Source organism: Ciconia boyciana, chromosome 1 (genome assembly GCF_034638445.1).
Source record: "Ciconia boyciana chromosome 1, ASM3463844v1, whole genome shotgun sequence".
Classification (NCBI taxonomy): Eukaryota; Metazoa; Chordata; class Aves; order Ciconiiformes; family Ciconiidae; genus Ciconia; species Ciconia boyciana.
The window spans coordinates 154,817,598-154,839,428 of NC_132934.1; the positions used below are offsets into that span (position 1 = coordinate 154,817,598).

General features: G+C 42.5%; 1 protein-coding gene across 2 annotated transcripts in view; it reads right to left on the reverse strand.

Annotated features, from left to right (window-relative positions):
- Window positions 1–1,567: 1,567 nt before the first annotated feature.
- Window positions 1,568–21,831, reverse strand: part of COL4A2 (collagen type IV alpha 2 chain) — a 146,102-nt gene continuing 125,838 nt past the window's right edge. For both annotated transcript variants that reach the window (XM_072849881.1, XM_072849882.1), the window contains exons 30-48: window positions 21,246–21,407; window positions 20,486–20,656; window positions 20,152–20,295; window positions 18,798–18,923; window positions 18,267–18,448; window positions 17,320–17,383; window positions 16,856–16,930; window positions 16,132–16,239; window positions 14,984–15,091; window positions 13,630–13,701; window positions 13,104–13,229; window positions 11,566–11,682; window positions 9,847–10,008; window positions 9,613–9,711; window positions 8,757–8,903; window positions 8,029–8,145; window positions 6,987–7,178; window positions 6,312–6,598; window positions 1,568–3,316 (exon numbers count right to left, since the gene is read on the reverse strand). In XM_072849881.1, coding sequence (XP_072705982.1) covers window positions 3,062–3,316; window positions 6,312–6,598; window positions 6,987–7,178; window positions 8,029–8,145; window positions 8,757–8,903; window positions 9,613–9,711; window positions 9,847–10,008; window positions 11,566–11,682; window positions 13,104–13,229; window positions 13,630–13,701; window positions 14,984–15,091; window positions 16,132–16,239; window positions 16,856–16,930; window positions 17,320–17,383; window positions 18,267–18,448; window positions 18,798–18,923; window positions 20,152–20,295; window positions 20,486–20,656; window positions 21,246–21,407 — 2,714 coding nt within the window. In that variant the 3' untranslated portion in view covers window positions 1,568–3,061. The remainder of the gene's footprint in view (window positions 3,317–6,311; window positions 6,599–6,986; window positions 7,179–8,028; window positions 8,146–8,756; window positions 8,904–9,612; window positions 9,712–9,846; window positions 10,009–11,565; window positions 11,683–13,103; window positions 13,230–13,629; window positions 13,702–14,983; window positions 15,092–16,131; window positions 16,240–16,855; window positions 16,931–17,319; window positions 17,384–18,266; window positions 18,449–18,797; window positions 18,924–20,151; window positions 20,296–20,485; window positions 20,657–21,245; window positions 21,408–21,831) is intronic.

The window sequence follows — 21,831 nt, forward strand, 5'->3', positions numbered from 1 at the left end:
TGGGCAACCTGTTCCAGTGCCTCGCCACCCTCATTGTAACAAATGTCCTCCTTCTGTCCAATCTAAATCTACCCTCTTTCAGTTTAAAACCGCTGCCCCTTGTCCTGTCACTACAGGCCTTCGTAAAAAGTCCCTCTCCATCTTGCTTATAAGCCCCCCTCATATATTTAAAGGCTGCTATAAGGTCTCCCTGGAGCCTTCTCTTCTCCAGGCTGAACAACCCAACTCTCTCAGCCTGTCCTCATAGGAGAGGAGGTAAACTTGAAGCTAAGAGGCAGTTTGAATAAGTCAGTTCCCCTCCATGCTGTGCTCCGGGTTAGCTCACCAGGTGAAATCCTCTGGCTGCTGCAAGTATTCCACGTGTTTGCATCTGTGAGCTCCTTCCCCTTCTCAAACAGCAATTACGCAGGCTTTGGAGAAACACGGGTATGAGTACACAGACCTGAAGCACATGATGTACACAAAGTACAGAAGTTCAAGTCTGCTTGGCCCTTGTGGGGTTTTGTGGTTTGATTGTTTTTTTCCCTGCACCGTCTGTGCATTCCACTCAATGTGTGCTGATACTGCGCTGAACAAACTTGTTAAGAACAGCTTATGTGAGTCAGAAAATTAAGAAGCAAAGCAACCGTTGGAGGAAGACCTATCTGCTAAAGGTTTTACCTGCAAAAAAAAGTAGCTGCATAGGGAGATTAGGCAATCTATTAGCCATGAAAATCCAAATAGTTTGCTGTTGTTGTTGTTGACATAACCGGCTTTTACAGATTTGTATAACTTCCACTGGAATTCTCTTAAAACACTGAATGTGCTGCATTGTGTAAAATCACAAGTGATAACTGTGTGATCATCCCACGACCACTGATCTCTAGCAACACCTGGAAGAGGTAAATTGCTGATTCTTGGGTGTTTGTTACTGCCATGTTGTCATTTAAAAGAGTTGGTAAACGTGGAATAGATTTGGCTGGTGTTGACTGCAATGTTTTCAATTCTAAGTGTTGTATTTAGCTGAAACAAATACTAGTGTGATTAGTTTGTTTGGGGGCTGCCTTTCAGAGCTACAGCATGGCCAGAGAGCTCATTTCAAGCTCAGGTAATTTCTCTGTTTATGGATATATCTAATTATATGTACAACTAATCTAGGTTAGACAATGTGCTAGCTAAGAACTTTAACTTAATTTATACGTCATATTTTTTGCAGAGGCAACACTTGTCAAGTTTGGTTAACATGGGTTTCCTGAACATTGTAGAGCATGAATAATACGTTGCTTTAATCTGCAACATCGCAATTTATTGGCTTAAACTGTTCTTCCTAACAACGGATGAAATACTATTTCAGTAGTTCAGCTTAAAAAACAAGCAATTCTAGAAACACAGCTTCCCTCTTGGATCTTTTTAAGTGCCATGGAATGAAGAAGCGTATTCCTGGTTGAAGAGCTTTTGAATTTCAGTGGAAGGAACTTTCTGGTAGTGCTTTTCTAATTCCTCAGGTGCAAAGTAATTCAACAGAGCAGTCTGTACACATTGTATAGAAAAACACTGTTTACAAAATGGAAATCATCAACAAATAGAGGTGTATAAAAAAACGGGTTTTATTTATGATACAGCGAGGATGGAATGTAATTACAAAAGCCAAGAAGCACCTGAAGCAGGAGTGAGGTGAACTGTTGAAAAATCAACTGTCATTGCTATAAACAAAAACCTCTTTGATTTCAGTTTTAAACATTTGGGTATATAATCAGACTATGTGAATAGGAAATTTGCAGCTGATCCTTGTTTTCCCCCTCCTCTTGCAGTGGTGATGGACAACTTTGGGCTAAATTGAAGGGTAAATTTGGCCTGTATAGAAGGAAAGAGCTAGCCATTCTGGCCATTTATGAAGCCTGGCATGCAATAACCTGGTTCTCTATGGGAAAGGATGGTGCCAAGCAAATGCCTTGCTTCCTTCCCCTCTGCTTTTGCAAGGATGGACGTGTGCAAGTCGGGATGGTGCTCATCCCATTGCCACGTGTCGCCAGCTGCCAGGACAGCATGCCTTCAGCCAGACAACTGGCAGGTCTGGAAGTTCTGCGTTTGAAGGTCATATGGCATTGAGCAATATGCTCTCCTGCAAAAGCTACCCTATGTGCAACAGCTGCTCCAACAGTACATGGTTAAAACCTGTTTGTGATGAGTGGCTTGGATTCAGAGGGGAAAAGCTGCAACGCAAAAACCACACAGTGCTGCTGCTGTGTGGGCAGCGTGACACAGGTGAACGTCCACCACACAATGGAGCAAGAGACCTTTGTAAGGATCCTTTGGCCTGGGGTATGCCTAGAAAAAAATCATCAAGCTTGTAAAATAAAATGCTGATCTTCATCATACAGTCTCCTAATCAAAACAGGAAGAGTTGCGTTTTGTGGTCACTATTTTTGGGAGGCCTGTGGGTTTGTCTGCTATTGCCAGTGGTAAGTGCTAAAGCATGGTGAGGCTTGAAAAAGCCAAATACAATAGAAAGATGATTGTTTTGAGTGTGTTTGAAATGCCCAAGCATAAAATACTAAAATCAAAGTTAGGTTTCAATGATGGACATAAGCACTTTCCAGAGTATATTTTCAGTATTTTGCAAGAGTTTAGCACTTTGATCACCCTGTGTTAATTTACGGAACTGCAGCTGTTAGTGTTTACTGTTGTGACAAATACAGTAAATAGAAAAGATACATATATTCTCTTAAAGTAAATGCAGTGGATATCTGACCAAGGTAACCATTTGTTATTGAAGTTCTTTTGGCATTTCAAAGCTGCGAGTATTTGTATCATTTGGCAAATGACATAATGTTAGACTAGCAAAAAATGTATATGTATGGTGTAGTAGGAGAACACAGCACTAGATCTGTGTGTTAGACTTAATTTGTGTTACACTTAATTTGCTTTTATAGACACTTTTAAAAATTAATTTTCCATTCAGCTTTTGAGGTAATAAGTTAAAAAAGCACCAACATGATTTATTAAACTGTCTAACCATCATGGAAGGTTTCACTGTATAAGAACTACATGATAAGCAGGTTCCTTATACTGTGAAAGACTTCTATAAATTTTTCATACAGACTTGACATCTGCTGATATGGCTTCGGATGAGTCCTGCCTTCAGTGTATCTGCCGAAGGCTTGCTTTGGAAGGGCTGGTCGATCGTAGTGAGCCAGAAGCTGTATTTGTTTGCAAAGTAGTGACAGGTTCCGCGTGCGCCGTTGCATTCGATGAAAGGAGTCGCTCTGAAATCTTCCAGGCAGCTCCCAGGAGAAACCAGCGACTGTCCTCCACCTTCATCACCAGCAGCAGTGTGCTAAACGAGACAAGGAGGGCAGCGGTCAGAGTACAACCTCAGGCAACGCTGTCAAAAACTTACACGTGGGAAAAGAGAAAAACCACTGGAACTGCTTCTAATTCTTATCTCCAGAGCAGAGAGTCGGCTAATCCTGCAACTACGTAAGGCTTAAGGGTTTGGCTATGCTTTAGCTATACAAAGGAGCTAGCTCATATGTTGATGCCACTTCAAAATCTTCGGACAAACATCTTTTCCATAGTTAAGATTTTCACTGCTGGAAGTCTCAGACTTGGAGAATCATTTAGGTGGGAAGGGCCCACTGGAGGTCACTTCAGCCAGTCCCCTGCTCAAAGCAGGGCCAACTCCAAAGTTGCCCTTGCTTGCTCCAGGGCTCTGTTGAGTTGTTAATACCTCCAAGGATGCAGCTTCCACAACCTCTCTGGGCAACCTGTTCCTCTGTTTGATTACCCTCACTGAGAAGAACTTTCCACCATATATCTAACTTGAATTTCCCTACTTATAAAGTCTGTCTTACTCTGCAGCGCACACGAGGGGCACTTTGGAAACAAAATTAGCTTCTATACAAATAACTAGTTCCCTCTATGGCATATTCTTTGACAGCAAATCTCACCAAAATCACGTGTCTTTATACCACTCAACTGTTACCTTTGACACATACTGTGGTAATGAACTGAATGTTACTTTTCTTCTGTCAGAGGCATTGCTAACAAAACAGGCATTTCCTCTGCCCCTTTAAGAGCTGTACAGCTGCATTTTTAAGTGAAGTTGTTTAATTTTCTGTTAAAAACTGAAGGAATTTGCAATATAAAAGAAAGCAGCTGGAAAATAAAGTTGCTAAATAGTTTTGTAAATATAAGGAGAAATCTGGGCATATCCAATATGTTTGCCTGTCTATGTTTTAATAAACACCATACTATAAAAGTGCAAGCTGTAACTGGCTTGGTTTATGCTGCAAGAGGCCCACTGTGTTCGTATTAATGAGTAACAGAAGTGGCCACCTTTTAACAGAGTAAAGGACTCTCATCTCTGGCTGGTGTTACATGTTGCTGAGGGTTTAGATAGTTGTTTTAAAAAAAAAACCACACCAAAACAACCCCACCCCCCACCCCCAAAGCTGCAGCCTACCAGCTGTCTTACAAATTTGCCAGATTCGCTAAGCTATGAAGTTCAGAAGCAAAACTGTTCTAGCATCCCTCTACAAGAACAAAGTTGGTAAGAAGCAGCACAAGCTATTGTAGCTTTGAAGCCTTTGCCGTTGGAGCTGGAAAGCAGCTAGTAAAAACTGCACATGCTATTTGAGCCCTGGCTTGGGAGCAGACCCGCTTGACAACCTCAGGACGAGCACTGGCATTCCTATGCTCAGTGTACAAGCTCCAACTCTATGCCTATAATATCTCTTCTTGGCTTGGCCACGGCCTTTTATCCTTCTGCAACGGTTACACCACTGTGCCTTTATAGGCTGCATGATAGTGGAGTGCCCTTGCTACGTGAGATCTTACAGACTTCTACAGCTGTTTGGGCAGGAGGCCATGATGACTCCCTTCATGATTGTACCTTACTCAGGGGAAGGAGGTGACAAATTTAAGGCAAGGAAGCAAAACAATATGTACTCTGAGATAACCACAGGTGTGCTGTACTTCTTCCATAGTTGCCTGAGAAGCAAAAATGCGTACACCAAACACTTCATTTGCTCCAAACGCTAGCTGGGAAAAATGTGAGCTCTTCTCATTGAGTGTCCCTTGGTGCTGGCAGGCTTTGGCCTGGCGAAAAGTTCTTGCTAAGGTGACAACTTTGCTCTTAACAAATGCTCAGTGTTTACACAGGGCTTTGCAAACATTTAATTAATCCTTGGAATTCTTGTGAAGTAACTATGAGATTAGTATCAGGGCTTTTTATAGAAGCAAAAGAAAGGTCAAACATAGGGCTGGTCAAAAATTTGACCTGCCCTCTCAAAACATTTTTTTCTTCTGTAACTAAATTAAAAATATCAGATTTCCCTTTACCTTATTTTCTGAAAAATTTAAGTTTTTGGCTTTTGGCAAACAAATGGTTTGTGGGTAAGATTGACTATTGTTCTATGACCTTTTCTGCCAGAGAAATCTTATTTTTTTTCCCCAACCCTGTTTACTTCAGCATTCAGTCCAGTCTTTAATGAGTTAACAACATGGGCATACTCTTGCAGGTTTTGACTCTCATGTACATCAAGCAAGTCAGAAAAATGAGCATCTGTCAGATCATTCACTAACACATTCTAGCTGCTCTTTCTTTACCATGTTAAGCCCTCCGGTGCTTATATGATCCCTCTGTACAGTCCTGCAAGAAAAGCAAGTCGGGCCCTTCAGCAGGTCTTCCACTGCACACCTAATGCTAAGCTTTTCTGTAACATCCCATTTCCTAACTATAAGATCACAAGATCTAAGAGATCCTATAAGCCATGGGATAGACAGCTCAGCTCTTGTTGCCATTAGAGATACAACACTGAACTTTAATTTTAAAAACAACAGGAGGCTGTCTCTCTTTCCAGACTAGGTGAAAGACTTTGGCTTCTAAATCTTTGACCAAACACCAATGATTTTAAGTTTCCAAAAGAAGGGGAAAAGTTTTTTTTTTCCCTCCAGATCTGCTTCTTAATAGTGATGTGCATAAGTAACTCCCAATCTTTAGCTGTGAAAATGCTTTGTAGGCTACTGTCGCACCTCAGTGCAATTTTATTTGCTAATCCACAGCTGTCCCTGTGTTCTGCTCCAAAGCACTATTTTGTACATAAAGGACTCCACATGCTAGTCTGACAAGAGGCAATTTTCTCTGCAATTCACAGACAGTTTGTTTCTCCTCTTCTGCTTCCTAGAAACTAGTTTTGTAGTTCCCTCGTTCCCCAGTGTGATGCATGGTTTTGGTGTTGCTGGATCTAAAACAGAGCGGCCTTCCTAGTATCTAAGACTCAAACTTAAAACCCAGTGCCACACAAAATGTGACACTGGAGAACAAATACCATAAGGAAGGAATATCCAATCCACAAACTGCGCCAGCCTTCAGGGCAGTGAGGAATAGAAGCTTCTTGGCTGTGGACAGCAATTGCCACAGCTGGGGCCTCACAAACTGAGCAGCGACTGATATATGGCCTGATGTCTTCTTCTGCCACGGGCATCATTGGAAGAGGTGCTGTAGTTGAGAGCCAGTAGGATTTATCATTTCGATTTGCATAATAACAAATATCCCCAGGATTACAGTAGAGGAATGGCATAGTACTAAACCGAGCCAAACATGAGCCAGCCAGCCCTGTTAAAAAAGAAGAAAGAAAAAGAAAAAAAAGAAATTATGGCAGTCATTCTCACAGAAGACAATGCATGTTTTCAGTTTCCTGCCCCTTCCCAAGCATGTGTCAGTAAAACCCTGCGGTCCAGAATATTTTGCTGGCTTTACAGGTCCCCTTGAACAACCCTAATGACTTGCAGGAGCTCTCTCAGGGGCACTCTGTGCAGACATACAGTTTTTATCTTCTCATTTTGGTGTTTCCTACACCTGTTTACTGAAGTCCCCGCTTTCCCCAAGTTTGTTGTGGTTTTTTTGTTTGTTTGTTTGTTTTGTTTATTTTGGTTTTTGTTTTTTTGTTCTTTTCAGCCAGAGGGATGGAATTGAGGCTGCTGCCAGCAATATCTGCACATACCTAGATCCTGGTTGTGTGCTTTCTCTTGTCCTTCAAAGTACAGTAGGCTGTATCCACTCCAGAGTTTGTTCATGCCAACTGGGCACATTGGCTCTTGATCGGACTGGCTGTGCTTCACCAGCAGGTAGCCCATGCTAACGCTGCGACCCGGCATGCCTGGCAGTCCGGGGCTACCGGGACGGCCTGGCTGACCTTAGAAGAGGCGGGGGGAAGAAAGAATACAACTTAGTTTGTGCTGCCACAAATGCTCTGGTGCTAGCTGATATTCCAGCTAAGCTGCTGATGAACAAAGCTTAATTGCATGATGCCTCTTCTTATGGTAAGTTATTGTTAAAAGAGCTGTAGTTCTAGGATTATAGCAGTTGCTTTTGAAGTAGATTGGTGCTGGATCAGGCTCCCTGGTTTCTAGGATGATGTATTTCACTGTCAGAGCCAGGGAAAGTCACACACAAAGTTCTGATGAATTTGAGCATATTTTGTACCATACAGATGAGCATACATTTCCTTTAAAATGTTTTCTTAGTCCAAGATTAACCAATGGTTTTTTAATTGCTTGCATTTCCTTCATATGGTTAAAACTATGCTCTGCAAATACCTTTTCCTCTGTGTACTTAGCTAATTAAGATAGTAATTGTTCTGCTCGTTGACTGGATAAGGACACAGGTATTTATTTTACAAATACATTCCCTTAAACATCATCTATCCAAATATCACCTACCCAACCATTCATTTCCATGAATGTAACTGTTAGTAAAACACTAGGCTAAAATACTTAAGAGAAAACCAATATAAAAATACACTCAGATCAAAACAAACTCACTCACATGAGTGGGCTGACATCTACATCTATCAAAACTTATTCCAAAAAATATTGCTTTAAGATAGCTGTTAAAAGTTAATTAGTTGTCCCTTGTGAAGAAGCTGTGAAGACAGAAACTTTCTCTCTCCTCCCCTCCTCCCCATCCAGGGCCGTAGTAACTACAGAACAATTTATGGCAGTGAAACAGGAAAGAGGGAAGAAGTGCTGTGCAACATCTCTTACCTTCAAATCCCACCGGACCCTGAAACCCTGTTGCTCCTCGTTCACCTCTGGAGCCAGGAGGAGCTGGAATGCCACCCCTGCCCTGGAGTCCTGGCTCTCCAGGTGAGCCTCTGAAACCTTGCACCAACAATGGTTATAAGCACAGTGACTGCAGAGGTATCAACATGCTACTCACTTTGTTAACATGGGCTCTACTTGCGTATGTTTGGTCCTATCCACCAGGTTTACCAATTTACACTAAAGGGAAGATCCTATGGTTCTTGCTCAGGCAAAGAGCACTGACTTAACTGGAAAAGGTTGCTGGGATCAAGACTACATGAGCCCCACAACCCTAATCTTTCACTCTCGCTACCACCACGCATCTCTGATGAGGCTAGTAGCAAGAGGTGCACTGCATCGGGTCCATGCATCACTAACACTACATTCCCTGGGTTGATAGCACGCCCACAAGGATGTGCACATTTCCACCAAAGACGTTCAGTCTTGATTTAAGTGAGATCCATATCTGATGTTGCTTTGGCTATGTGAGTGTTGAAGTTTTCTCCTGTTTTGCTTATGTTCTGAATGCTAGGAGGAGGAGGAAAGCCAAGCCCTAGCTTTGAAAGACCAGAATTTGACTCTCCTTTCTGACTTCCAGAATTTAAAGTACAAGAGAGCCAAAGCAGTGCTCTTGGGGCCTCACTCTGCTAAGGGGAACTGAGCTTTCACTCTGAGTGTGCAATTCTTACCTGGATCGCCTGGTGGACCCTGAGGTCCCATATCTCCTGGGCTTCCTTGAGGTCCTATATTTCCACGGGGACCTGGTGAACCTTGCTCAGCAACCAGCCTTGGAGGAAGAGGGGGCAGCCCAGGAGAGCCTGGAGGGCCCTGAAAGCCTGTGATTAGAAGCAGGATGAGATAGTTTGATTAAAAAAAACCCTGTATTTTCCTTAATGTGCTTTCATCCACAGATATGTTGCTGTTACTTGGCTGCATACATGAGAGAGGGACTGTGGTCTGCAACTTACCACCTTGGGTACAGCAGCTATATTATATTGGGGAAACGTGTGGGAGTATGGGGATTTTCTTCTCTTGGACAGCACACAGATAAGCAGAAGGAAATGAATGATGCTACTGCTCCCTCATTTATGACACAGGAAGCTGGGAAGTTCCCCCCAAACAGCCAACAGCTCTCTGAGGTGCAGCACAATCTTTTGGTGGGCTTTGGGAGACACAAATACATGATGGTATAGATGGGAGTGAAGGATTTTAAAGATATTTCTAAATATCCAGTATGTCTACTCAGGAGGATTAGTTTAGATCAGGAATTCTTCTTTTTTTTAACCCAGAAAGTGGCTCTGATTTTGGAGTTGGCATCTCATACAAAAGAAATTCGTAAAGGCAAAAAGTTGACTACCTGTGTTAAATTCAGGCATCTGTCCGCTGGCATTTGCCAGGGGTCACACAGAGTCATGCAGTTGGAGAGGACTCTGGAGGTCACCTAGCCCAACCTCCTGCTCAAAGCAGGGCCAGTTAGATCAGCTCTGGGGAGCTGCAAAATGAGTAGTTTATAAAGGAGTCACACATCTGACTGCACTTACTCACCAGTTACTCCTCTATCCCCCTTGGGTCCGATAGGTCCCATATCGCCTGGAAATCCTACTGCGCCCACAAAGCCGATGACACCTTGTTCACCCTTACGACCTTTAATGCAAAATGACAGGTGGCATTACTGCATTTCAACACAGATCAAGTGAGTGCAAAAGTCATGTTATTAAAGCTGCTGTAGCACAGGAGGTTCCCCTGCCCCCAGCCAAGATCAGCGTTTCCCATCCTTACCTTTTGGCCCAGGGTACCCAGGAACGCCAGGTCTCCCTGGTGATCCAGGATCACCTCTACTTCCTTTTGGGCCAATTTGTCCACTCACACCTGTTTGTCCACTTTCTCCTTTGCTTCCTGATGGAGCCGGTATTCCAGGCTGCCCCTGTAGTCCTGGATAGCCTGTTTAGAGCACATATAGGTTGTAATCTGTTTATACTTAAGACCTGGGCACAGGGGAAAATAACAGTACTATCTAATTGTATCCCATCAGGTTTTATTTCCTTAATTTAAGCGGGGAGCTAATGCTTAGCTCCCCAATAGATTTATTCAGCACTCCTGCTCCTGCTCTCAGGCTAGCATACCCTTCTGCTGTGGTGGCAGAGGAATTAGAGCATGAAGCTCCCACAAAGCACAGTGTCATCTCAAGCGAGGTTTCAGCAGAAGTGGGATGCCTGCTGAGATACAGCCTTCAATGAGCTATTCCTTCCCCAGCAAATGCCCCACTTCACTAGGTGCTTCCCTGCTTCATCCTGAATTCTCCAAGTAACTAGAGAGAAATCAAAGAGCAGTGAGTACCTGACTCAGTGCCAGGTGGTAAATAAGCCAAGGACTTACTATTCCATGTATCTGAGTGCTTCAGTTGAACATTTGGATACAAATAACTACTTCATGCTGTCTTGGAAATTATGGGAACAGCTTCTTTTTCCAGAATTACATACTGCCTGAAGCTAAACCTGGACCTTGTTTCTGAGGAGGGAGGGACTTACTAACTAGGGTTTTGAGTGGGGCAACTCTCGTGCTGCCTGCTGAAGTTGAATCACGTGTGGATACAAATGCAAGATGCATGTGGCAAAGTAAGAGCAAGCCATGCCCGTCTCACCATTTTGGATGGGAGATGGTGTTCCTGTTCCCACTCTCCTGACTGCTTCTATTTTTATTTTTTAATCCAATGATGGCCTGGGGAGTGGCAATCAGTATGCAGAGTTAGGCCAACTAATGTTCTCTTTGCATTCGGAAACCTAGGTATTTTGCTGGTTTTCAGCTGGTTTGCCTGTTGTAAGTTCTTGCCGAGTTTACATAAAAATTTCCATGCATCATATAAAGATGATAGTGGGACACCTGCAACTTCTGCTACAAACTCTTCACAGCGGCACTACAGTTTGAAATGATTGTGCAGTCCAATAAGCAACAGGTATATCAGCCTCTAAATATAGAGACACACACAGTGGCTCTTTCATATGTGTGACAGAGGCAGGCTCATAGCATGGACTTTTAGAGGGAAGAGCTAATGCTTCCCAATGTAACTTTGCATGGTAATTTCACATAGGAAGATTTTGTAAATGATTAAGAAAATATTCCGTAGACTTGCAAGTCTGCCACAGACCTCAGATTTTAAAGTAGTAAATTAGCATAATGCTTCTGAAAGCTGTTAAGAGAATTCTGGATGATTAAATCTGTTATTTGCATGAAAATCAAACCCTTCCATCAGGACAACCTGGAGGAACTACCTTTTGCTTTCAGGAGGTCTGTCCTTATTGTCTTATGTACCATCAGTTCTGTCCAAAAATTATTCATGCACTTTAGTGTTGCATTTAGTAGGGATATTTTACTGAATGAAGACAGAAATAACAATGACTGCTGTTGCTAACCCAGTACTTAATCTTCTATTGTTGTCTGAGGGCACAACCTTGTACTTAATCTTCTGTTGTTGTCTGAGGGGAACATGGCATGAATTACCTGGCACTCCGTCTAGACCTGGGGAGCCTCTATCACCAGGATATCCTGATATATTTGAAATCCCAGGAGGCCCTGGAAATCCTTCCTGCCCAGGAATGCCAAAGGGTCCTTGGACTCCTGAAAGGAAGAGAAGAAATAATCAGTACTGCAAGGAAAATGCACAATTACAATTATAAGGACTCACCTTAGCCTAAGTGTAAAGAATGGGATTTTCAAAATGGAAAACACCTGCAGTTCCCACTGATTTTTGTTTTATTTTTTCAAATGATGTTGTGGAGGTTTTTCTTAAAAGAACCAAATACTAGTTCTGTGCCAAAGCTCTCTGGATAGCTAATTACATCTCACTGTGTGGAACAGTAATAATCTTGTGTCTGCCAGGTAAAATATTATTTCAAGAAAGGAAGTACTCAAAATATCCTAGGTATATTGAAGCAGACAAGAAAGCAGCTTTGTTCTTCTGTGTTCTGTGGAGTCAGGGGTCACAGACTTTGGTTTTAACTGACCCCAAAAAACCCTGAAGTTTGAATCCACAAAGTTCTCTATAGATGAAAAGTGTTAGATGGCCAAAAAACTGGCCCACCAATGACAGATTATTTTTTTAAGTAGATTCAAGCTGTCAGGAAGCCACAAACCCCCTTTTGTTTATTCATTTAAAAAAAATAAATATTTAATTCTGACAAACAAACATGAATGAGATAAGTGAAATAGCTGTTTCTTTCAGGGCTTGATAATAAATCTCTGAATGGTGTTTGAGATGGCACAGCATGTTAGTAACAACAAAGTGTAACACAAAAGAACAGGAATGAGCCATTGAACCAAGCAAGCAAAGGCAGCAAGGCTTTATTTCTATGCCAGTCCTTAATCCTTTCAGAGCCAAAATGTTGGAAAACTTTTTTAAAAAACCCTGTAATTAGTTGATTCATCCATAACATCAGCCTGGTGGCTCCCTGGTGGAAGAATAACTGGTGGGGAACCATACTGAGATAAGCGCAGCCCGCTACAAGGTGTGTTTAAGCCAGAAGGCTGTACGCTTATATGGCACGAGAGGTGACGGTAGGAATAAAGCACTGTGCATGGGAATAGAGCCCAAGTGGCATCAGCAGGACAATCACACACTGATGGACAGTGAGGCTTTCAGAAGAAAGGTAAACATTGATGGCTTTGCAACAAAAAGAAAGAAAGAAAAGCCATAGCACTTGTGTAACCAGATCCTCATTAAAAATATTTTGGGAGCTGATGGCTGAGAGTAGCCTCTGGCATTTGCAGTGTGCTGAGCTCAGTGGGTGCTACAAGATGCTGCTACCATGGGGAAGGACCCAGGCTGTCCTGGAGGGGCTGGCTTGTCCAGCATTGGGCAATACATGCTGCTGTTTTCTGAGCAAGGGCTGGCTGAGCTGCAGCCCTAACTCCAAACAGTGACCTTCCCCACATCAGGAGCTCTCCTATACAACTGTCTACATTATACTGCATTTTGTGACATCTATAACACCCCCAGCTGAAACAAATAATAAGTAGATGCCATTCTCGGGAATACAAACCTGGAACACCTCTGTCTCCCTTCTGACCCGGAGGTCCTCGGCTGCCTTCCACTCTGCTTGGCTCTCCCGCTTCCCCTTTGTCACCCACTGCACCTGGGAAACCTGCAGAGCCGTAGCCATCTGGACCTGTTGTGGAGTTGTTCAAAATTAAGATGAAAGCTGAAATGTTTCCGCATATAGCAATGTATCAACATGCTAACATACATGTATAGAGCATGTGGATTTACTAAATACATGAGTCTGTAATGGCCCATTGAAAAAATGGCTCATAATAGAAAAAAAAAGCCTTAAGGCTTTAACTTTATAAGAGGAAAGAAATTATGATTTGAAGTTGTGTTCTAATCCATCTGTGTGGCAGAACATAGTGTATGAAGTTGTTTGCCAGTGCCCACAATAATGAAGCAAATTCCACATTAGGCTTTGGATGACACAGTTAAGAAAGTCACATTGCAAAGATCTCACTGACCAAATTTGCAGCCAACGCTATGTTGTGCCTATGAACAGGCAGAATAAGAGTCTCACTTACCTGGTGATCCTGGTATGCCCTTAGTGCCTGGTAAGCCATGCAGTCCACTGATTCCTCTTAAGCCAGGCAAGCCTGTTTTAAAATAACATTCATGATTATCATAGTAGTTTCTATGAGTCTGTATATATTCCTAGGTAAAAAATTCAAATGCTTGAATAAATACTATTCTGTGTTAAAATTCTGTGTATTATATGCAAATTATTTAATTACAATAAGCTTATTATGAAATACACCACACCATGGTTTTGTGATTGACAAATTTTGTCATTATCCAATAAACTCACTACAAGATTTTTTTAAAAAATATCTCTGATCTGTCTGGTAGCATGCCATTAGTTCCAGTCTTGCTGCCACAATTTTGTTAATAACCATTTAGTTTTCCAAAATCCTCAAACCAAGACAATTATGGCATAATTGTAGGTTCTAAATGTGATTATAATGAAGCTCTCTTCAGGGGAAATTCACTGTGTCATTTAAAAAAACCAACAAAACCCTAACAAAATGTCTAATAGGTGCTGCTGCTGCTGCTACAGGTAAAATTTATCCCATCTATTTGTACCTGTCAAAGTGTTAAGCATGATGTTAAAAGCTAGATAGGTATCTCTAATCAATGGCCAGAGCTCTGGAGGACAATACAACCTTCACAAAAATAAATCTCTGTCTCTCTCTTCACTGCCTATAAAGGCAGCCTTCAAAACTGTATTAGCTTAGATTTGATGCAGATTCAGATAAACGAATCTTACTAAAAGCAGGGCAATATCTGGCTGTACTGTAGAAAAACATCTGCTTACTTAATATATTAAGAAATTAGGTGGCAACCAATGAGATTCTGTATCCTGTGATACAAACAGCTTAATTTTAAACTATCACCTGTATTTTGATAGCAGAATTCTGTCTGAGCTATAAGTCATTTATCCTTAAAACCAGACATTGGATCAGTTCGCAGTTTTTGATGATGATGTAGGACAAGTATATTGTTTGCTATCTAATGGCACATTATAATATTCTAATACTGTATATCACTACTCTTGCTGCATTTTAAATCATTTTCTGTTTTTTCTTCCCAGCTGTCATGAAAAATGAAAATGTTTCCTGAAAACTGCTTTCCTGTTTGAGGGAGGTCATCAGCAGTTAAAGCGAGCTCAGTAGACACCAGTCCTTCAGAAGCCATAAATCAGAAAGCAGCCACGTGCTTCTTCATTAATGCACCTGGACTTTGTGAGGCATAAATGTTTACTAGAGGGAACTCTGCCACTCTGAACTGCAAAAAGCCCCCTTTCTTCTTCTTCACCCCAAAGGAACAATAGCGAGTGCTCACACTGAAATGACTGAATAGCTGAAGCTGTATGAATACCTGCTTGTCCTGGTAAGCCAGGCCAGCCAGAAGTTCCCTTTTCACCTTGAAATCCAGGCGTCCCAGGGCTTCCTTGCTGCCCTGGGGGACCGACCAGTCCTGGCAAACCTGCGCAACAGTGATGAATCATTGCTCATGAGTGTCCTTAAAACGAAAAGCCCAAAACATGGACTTGTGCTACCTTCATTCTCCCAGGTAGCAAAATGAAGGCTTTCCCCTCCTAATGTCGTTGTATGACACTGCACCGCTCATCCAAGTGGAAGAAAACTGAAGAGAGCAAAGGTAGGAGAGGCAAGGTATAACAGAACAATTCTTTACAAACTTCAGGTTTCTGACAACCTCAGAAATACAGTGGGCTCCTCCTATGAAAATGGTAATTCTACTTTTATTGCCAGTTAAAATAAGTAATTTCATTTATGTGCACCTCAGTTTCCCCTTCTGCCACATCTGTTTTGCCTTTCCAACTGGAAAGCTGATCGGACAAGGACTGTTTCCCAGTGAGGTACCTACTGAAACTGCTCCAGTCTTGGCTGGAGTTTCTAAGCCCTATAATTATATGAGAAATGTGGAGCAACTGTTCTGAAAGAGCATTTTCGTGATCCTCCTGCAATAAGACATGTTCTTAAGCCCCGAGTTTATGATCCAGCCAGAGCCAAACCTGACTTTGGTTCCCCAGTGCTCTTGGCCAGTACAGCTGGCCAAAGAGCCTGACTCAAAGGCTCCTGAGTAACTGGGTCCTGGGAATATTGACTTCACTTATGGCAAAAAAGAGCACTGAAAAGCCTATCTCCTTGTAGTGCTGAGACAGCATTAGAATACCTGAGTAAGCCAGCAATACAACACTGAATACTATAACATGATCACTATAATATGATCACTATAAAAATGATCTATGATACTAAATGATCACATGATACTATAACATGATCACTATAAAAAAGGTAAAACTGGTATGAAGCAGAGTTAGGCTTTTGAAATTTCCTGTTAATAAGTTCTGCCACGAGTTCCACATCCTTTTCACTGCTCTTTACCAACTTATAGAATGATCAACATATTAAAAAATGTAATGACTTTCGACGGAAAAGAGATTTTTTTCTTCCTCTTCTTAAACAGTTTTATTCTTTGGAGCGTTAAAAAGAATATTTTACCTTCCTGTCCCAGAGAGCCAGGGACACCTTGTGTGCCCTTGGGGCCTTCAATGCCACGGAAACCAGGATCACCGCCTTCGCCTTTTTGTCCTGCGCCTCCTCTTGTGCCTGGAAAACCACAAAACCAGTATATTATTTTAATAATTTCTATACGACCCTAAGCTAACAAGCATAATGTGAAGCTGGCTACTGAATGGGTCCTGGTCTTGCCACATAAAGACATTCTTCTAGTCAGGGTGCTTGCATAATCTGGGAGAATGAATAGTCGTCTACAGCATGCTGGCCAAACCATCATTAAATTTGTTTTTAAAAGTACTCCCCAAGTTATGTGGAATATAACACTAAGGTTCAAGTGTGCTGCATGTGTAGGGAAATTTGAATAGATTACCTAACCAACCCAATCCAAAAGCGACCTGACTGCTATCCCATCTTCCATAATCATGGCCTGCTATTGCTCCTTTTGTCATCAACAGCAAAAAATTATACAGAAATGTTTACTGGACTTGCATGTGATTGATGTTTACTGCTATAACTGTACTTTCAGTTGAACAGGGAAATGTAGCACATACTCATTTCAATAAAGAAAAGATTAACCTCTTCAGGAGCTGTCATGAGAGCACAGGTTCAACAACCATCAAAAGCCCATGGTAAGCTCCCCCTCCCTTCCTCTGTGGACTTTAGTACGTGAAAAGTAATACATCCAGAGCAACTGTGAAATTAATACCTGTTAAGCCTGGCACACCAATTTCCCCTTTAAGGCCTGGCATTCCTGGTAAGTTTATAATATCTCCCCGCTCACCTATTTCAAGCAAAAATGAACACATGAGTGGTAAGGCTTTAATTTACACAGTATTTCCTGTTGTTTCGAAGGAATTGCAACTTCCGAGGCAAAATTCAGTAATTATTATCTTTCTAGAATAAAAGAGGAATATGTTAAAGAAAGAAAAACACAAAGTCTCTAGAACAGCCACCCTCCCTGCCATGGATGGATTTATCCATGGATAGTACACGTTGCATGAAATTAACAGTATTAACCTTTTCACAGTCTCCCACATCTACAATATGATTCCAAAAGACTGTATGAAGACTCTTTAAGAGTGAAGACCCCCTAAGACTCTTCAGAACTTAATGTTGAGCATTTGATGGGGAATGAATACAAAGAGCGCTCAGATAAGAGAACAAACTCACCTATTTCACCATGTGAGCCAGGAGTACCAAAATGGCCTGAAATTCCTGGAATACCCTTTTCTCCCTATCATATGATTGAAAACAGGTATCAGTTAATGAGGATAAGGATTTATTCTACCTTCCAAGCAGCACAGTTTGGCAACATTGAAAAAAGGCTATTAAATTTACCATTTTTGAGTTTCCATAGCACTTTATAATTTCTAGTCATTTGGCTGAAATCAGTTAAACCAAACCAGTACAAACCAAGTGGCAAGCTATGTTTGCAAAGACTTAAGTTTGAAATTGAGAACATCCTGTTACACATATATGGTAGTGAGTCCTGCAGTCCCTGGTTAGGAAAAAGTCCTATTGAAATCTAAGGGCAAAGCTACCTACGAAAGGAACATAGTTTTTGGCTCTCTTAGATAAATGATGTCTGTGAGTCTACTGCCAGGCCTTTTGTAAGAGTTTATTTCTTACAGTGTAACTTATTTTGCAACCAGTGTGAATCACGGTGAATTACCCTCTAGGAGGTGAGATTCTTAAACTCCTTTACTGTTAGATGAGTGACAGTGAGTCATTTTTGGCAGTGGTACCATCAGTCCTGGGAGAAAGAGAAAAGTAAGCCCAGTGTTGAGAATAATTTTTACCAACAGCTACGGCAACAGGACCAAGGACCTAGAAGGAACTGGTCCTCATCGGCAAAATCGCCCCCCCCATCTGGGTCCTCATTGGCAAAAGGCTGGCGCATGAAATTTGGATGTCTCCCAATGAGAAAAGAAAGGACTCTGGTTAATGAATATTGGAGGGATCAAGCAAAATTATTTGATCTATTTATTCAGTTTTTATTGCATTTTTATCTTTGGACTGTAGCTGTTCAGCACAATTTCAAGAGGTGAACACCACTCCCTAGAGAAGCTGAATGCCAGCACAAGGACACCCTTATTCCCTCATGGGCATGAACTCACCCTGCCTCCTGTGCTGCCAGGGAAGCCTCTGATGCCAGGAGAGCCGGCTGGACCGGGATAGCCTTTCAGACCTGTCAGCCCTTTTGCGCCGACGTCCCCTTTCACACCAGCCACGTAGCTAGGATGCCCAGGGGACCCCGGAGTTCCTGTCTTTCCGGGAATGCCTGGCATTCCCTTGCTACCTGCAGGTGGGGAAGCAGAAAAATAAAGAAGACTTAAACTATTAAAGCTGGGAAGGTTGACACACAGTTGCTTGTGTGTAAGAAGTTTTCCTGCTAGCAGCCTTCTCGAAACATGGTGCCATGATGCGCTAGTACAAAAAGGCAGCACACGTATGCGACATAACCCCGCAAAGCTTGGGGGTGGCTCTGTGAAACGCAGCTGGGAGCTTAGCTTTCGCTGTCAGAGACTTTGCTGGGGGGGGGCTGCAGCAGTGGTACAATGAGCGGGGAATATTTAATATGGTAACTGAGAAAAGGCACTTATTGATAGTCCTGAATGTGCTTGCTTTGTTTTGCTGTGACCACTGACCTTTTAAGCCAAGGAATCCCTTTGTGCCCCTTTCTCCAACATCTCCTTTTTCACCTTTAACTTCCAGCATCATGCCGGGCTTGAGCTTTGGGGGTTCTCCTGGTGGGCCTTGATCCCCACGGTCACCTAAAGGGTAAAAACCCCAACCACATTACAAAAAGCGAGTCAGTGGCACTGTGTTGGAAAAAGCAAACAGAAGAGTGAATTTAGCAAAAAGGGATTAATAGATAATCTTGCATAAGCTATGGAAAATCCACCTGCATAAAAAGTTAGCTGTGTCAATACAACATGTCAGCAGAACAGTCAAGTATAAGAAAACATGAAAAATGAGTTAAACTTTTGTACATACAATCCTGGGGAGCTGGACCCACACTCCTCTGTGATAGATAATTTACCTCTCAGTTAGGTATCATGTGTTTACAAAAAACCAAAAAGCACACTGGAGAAAGCACAGAAAAGTAGGCTAGTTCCAGTGAAAGGGAAACTCTCAGTCAAAAAGCCTTGGGCAAAAGAAAGTGTTTGGATTTGTTACCAGTTACTTTGGTCCTTTCCTTGATTTGAAGGTTACTGGTGACATCAGCAAATAATATCCTGAAGAAAGGACCCAAACAGACTGTATGACTGTCTTTAGTTCTTTGTGGGATGCAGGGACAGGCCAGCCACCCAGACTTGTCTCCTATGATCATGCACTGTCTTATAATTCTTCACCAAGACGTACATTTGCACTTTTCTTCACAGGGGCTGTTTTCACACTTGCCTTTTGCTCAGACCTTCCATGAATTACTGGGAGCACTGTTTTGCAACCTTTGAATTGCAGACCGGTTTTTCTTAAGTACCTATCTCAGGGTCCCTAGAAAGAACATTTTGGCCTTGTGGTAAAGCGTGTATTTAAATATAATTGTATGCAAAGAAAAAAGGACTCGGTTACAGTTTTCATTTCACTGATGATGATATCAACTGATATGTTTCTGACTTTTAACTATTTAATTGCCTGGTTTTCTGAATATTTCAGTGCCTTTACAGTGCAACTGGAGCAAAATCTGAATCTTTCCCCCAAGCACCTTATGCTTCCTGGGAAAAGGCTCTGCACATGCCCAGACGTGCCACTATCTGAGCTCAGCTGAATAATGAGATGTCTGTCTCCAATCTTAAACATGTAAAGATTCACAAAGTAACCTTTCCCTGAGCCTAAAATCCAGGCCTCTCGGCCAGAGGCCCACGTGTGAAAAAGGTGGAGGAATGTCTGAGCTAAATTTACCATGTGAAAAATGTGTCTTCTTTGTCTTTGTGTCCTTGTAAAATAGTTCTCCAGATGTGAAAAGCAAACACACTGGCACCACCCACAAGCAAATACCTTTAAAGCCACGTGAGCCCTGTGAGCCTTTATCGCCCTGAGCCCCCAGCGGGCCCAATTCTCCTTTGATTCCCTTGATGCCTGGTCTTCCTTTTAGGCCTGGCATGCCTTTGAAACCATCAATGCCAGGTGAACCTCTTGAGCCTTTGAAGAAAGAAGAGGAAGAGAACTGTTACCTCACTCAGATTTCTGTATTGTGGAACATATTAGGCATATGACCCTAATTCTTCTGTTTTAAACAGAGGTAGCCCAGCAGAGAACGCGTCTTGTTCATCTCAGCGCAGAACAGCTTTAAGCAATATTACTTTTTTCAAAGCAGCTGTCCAGAGCTCACCTTTATCTCCTGGAAAGCCATCCATGCCGCTTATGCCAGGGGGACCAGTCATGCCAGGTACACCTTGTAATCCCGGGTAACCTGTTTCGCCTTTGTCACCAGACAGACCTTTCAGGCCCACGGGGCCAGGAAATCCTTGCTCACCATCTTCTCCCCTAGGACCAGGTGGACCTGCCGTGTGAACATGCGAAAAGGGAGATTAAGCAGCGTTTGGACATACGTGATGATTTCATACAAGGTAGCTCAAGAGGGAGAAAACCGCTATCCTACCAGCTTCATGATGAGGGGGGGAAATTAGGATTTTTTTCAGCAAAGAACTGCAGAAATGATTACAAAGACAAAGCAGCTCATCAATGCAAACCAGCCTCGCTGCCAGCTTGGTTCTGTACCCATTCCCAACAGGACCTTCCCTTCCTCTTTAATAAGTATTAAGCCCCTTTTCCCTAAGACTACTCCCATTTGGTAGCTCCCTTCTCCCAGTCTGCCACCAGCAAGCTCTGACCTGGCTTGGTAGGTGGCTACAGAAGGAAAAGCAGGAGCTCCACCAGTGAGGACCATCATCACCCCTACTTCCCACCTGTGATACCAGCACAATTTGCAATCACAGTGTCTGCACTATTACTGTCATTTCCCTGGCTGGGAATTAAAGCATGGCATGTGCCACAACCCCAAGCTTAACTTTCCGCTGCGGAAACCATACAGTTGCCCTGCCACAGAGAACTGGCAGGAGGAGTGACACAGGACAGCAGTACTTCCTCACCAACAGGTCCTTGAGAGCCAGGCCCGCCGCCTGGCCCAGGGTTTCCTGGTAGTCCTGGGAATCCATGCATTCCTCGTATTCCTGGCAATCCCATCAAACCAGGGAGACCTTGTGGCCCTGGATCTCCTTTGGGTCCTGGCAAACCTGGGTTACCATCCGCGCCTAAAATACCATAACCATGCATTAGAGAGCATAAATATCTAGAGAGCTTATTATTACATATCACTTCTGTGTATGCACTAGTCTTTCAGGGTATGTTTTTCCTCTGAAAATTGAGTGAGGACAGGAAAAGCAAATTAAATGACTGCTCATTAGTTTTAAAATAATTGACATCACCAGTACTGATCTCAATATTTGCATCGGAAAGGTTGACTGGCTCTTTCAAATGAATGGAAACAATTTGGCAGCAGGGCGATATAGATGGAGCAGGTCTCTTCCACTTTTAACCCCAATAATTCTGTAATTCCTGATCTCTCTCTTTATCACATACATCTTTGTAAAAGAATCAAATGAAGCAGCTGACTGAACCGTTGAAATAATGCTCTGTATCTTTTCTAAAATGTGATAGGCAGGAATGGGAACATTT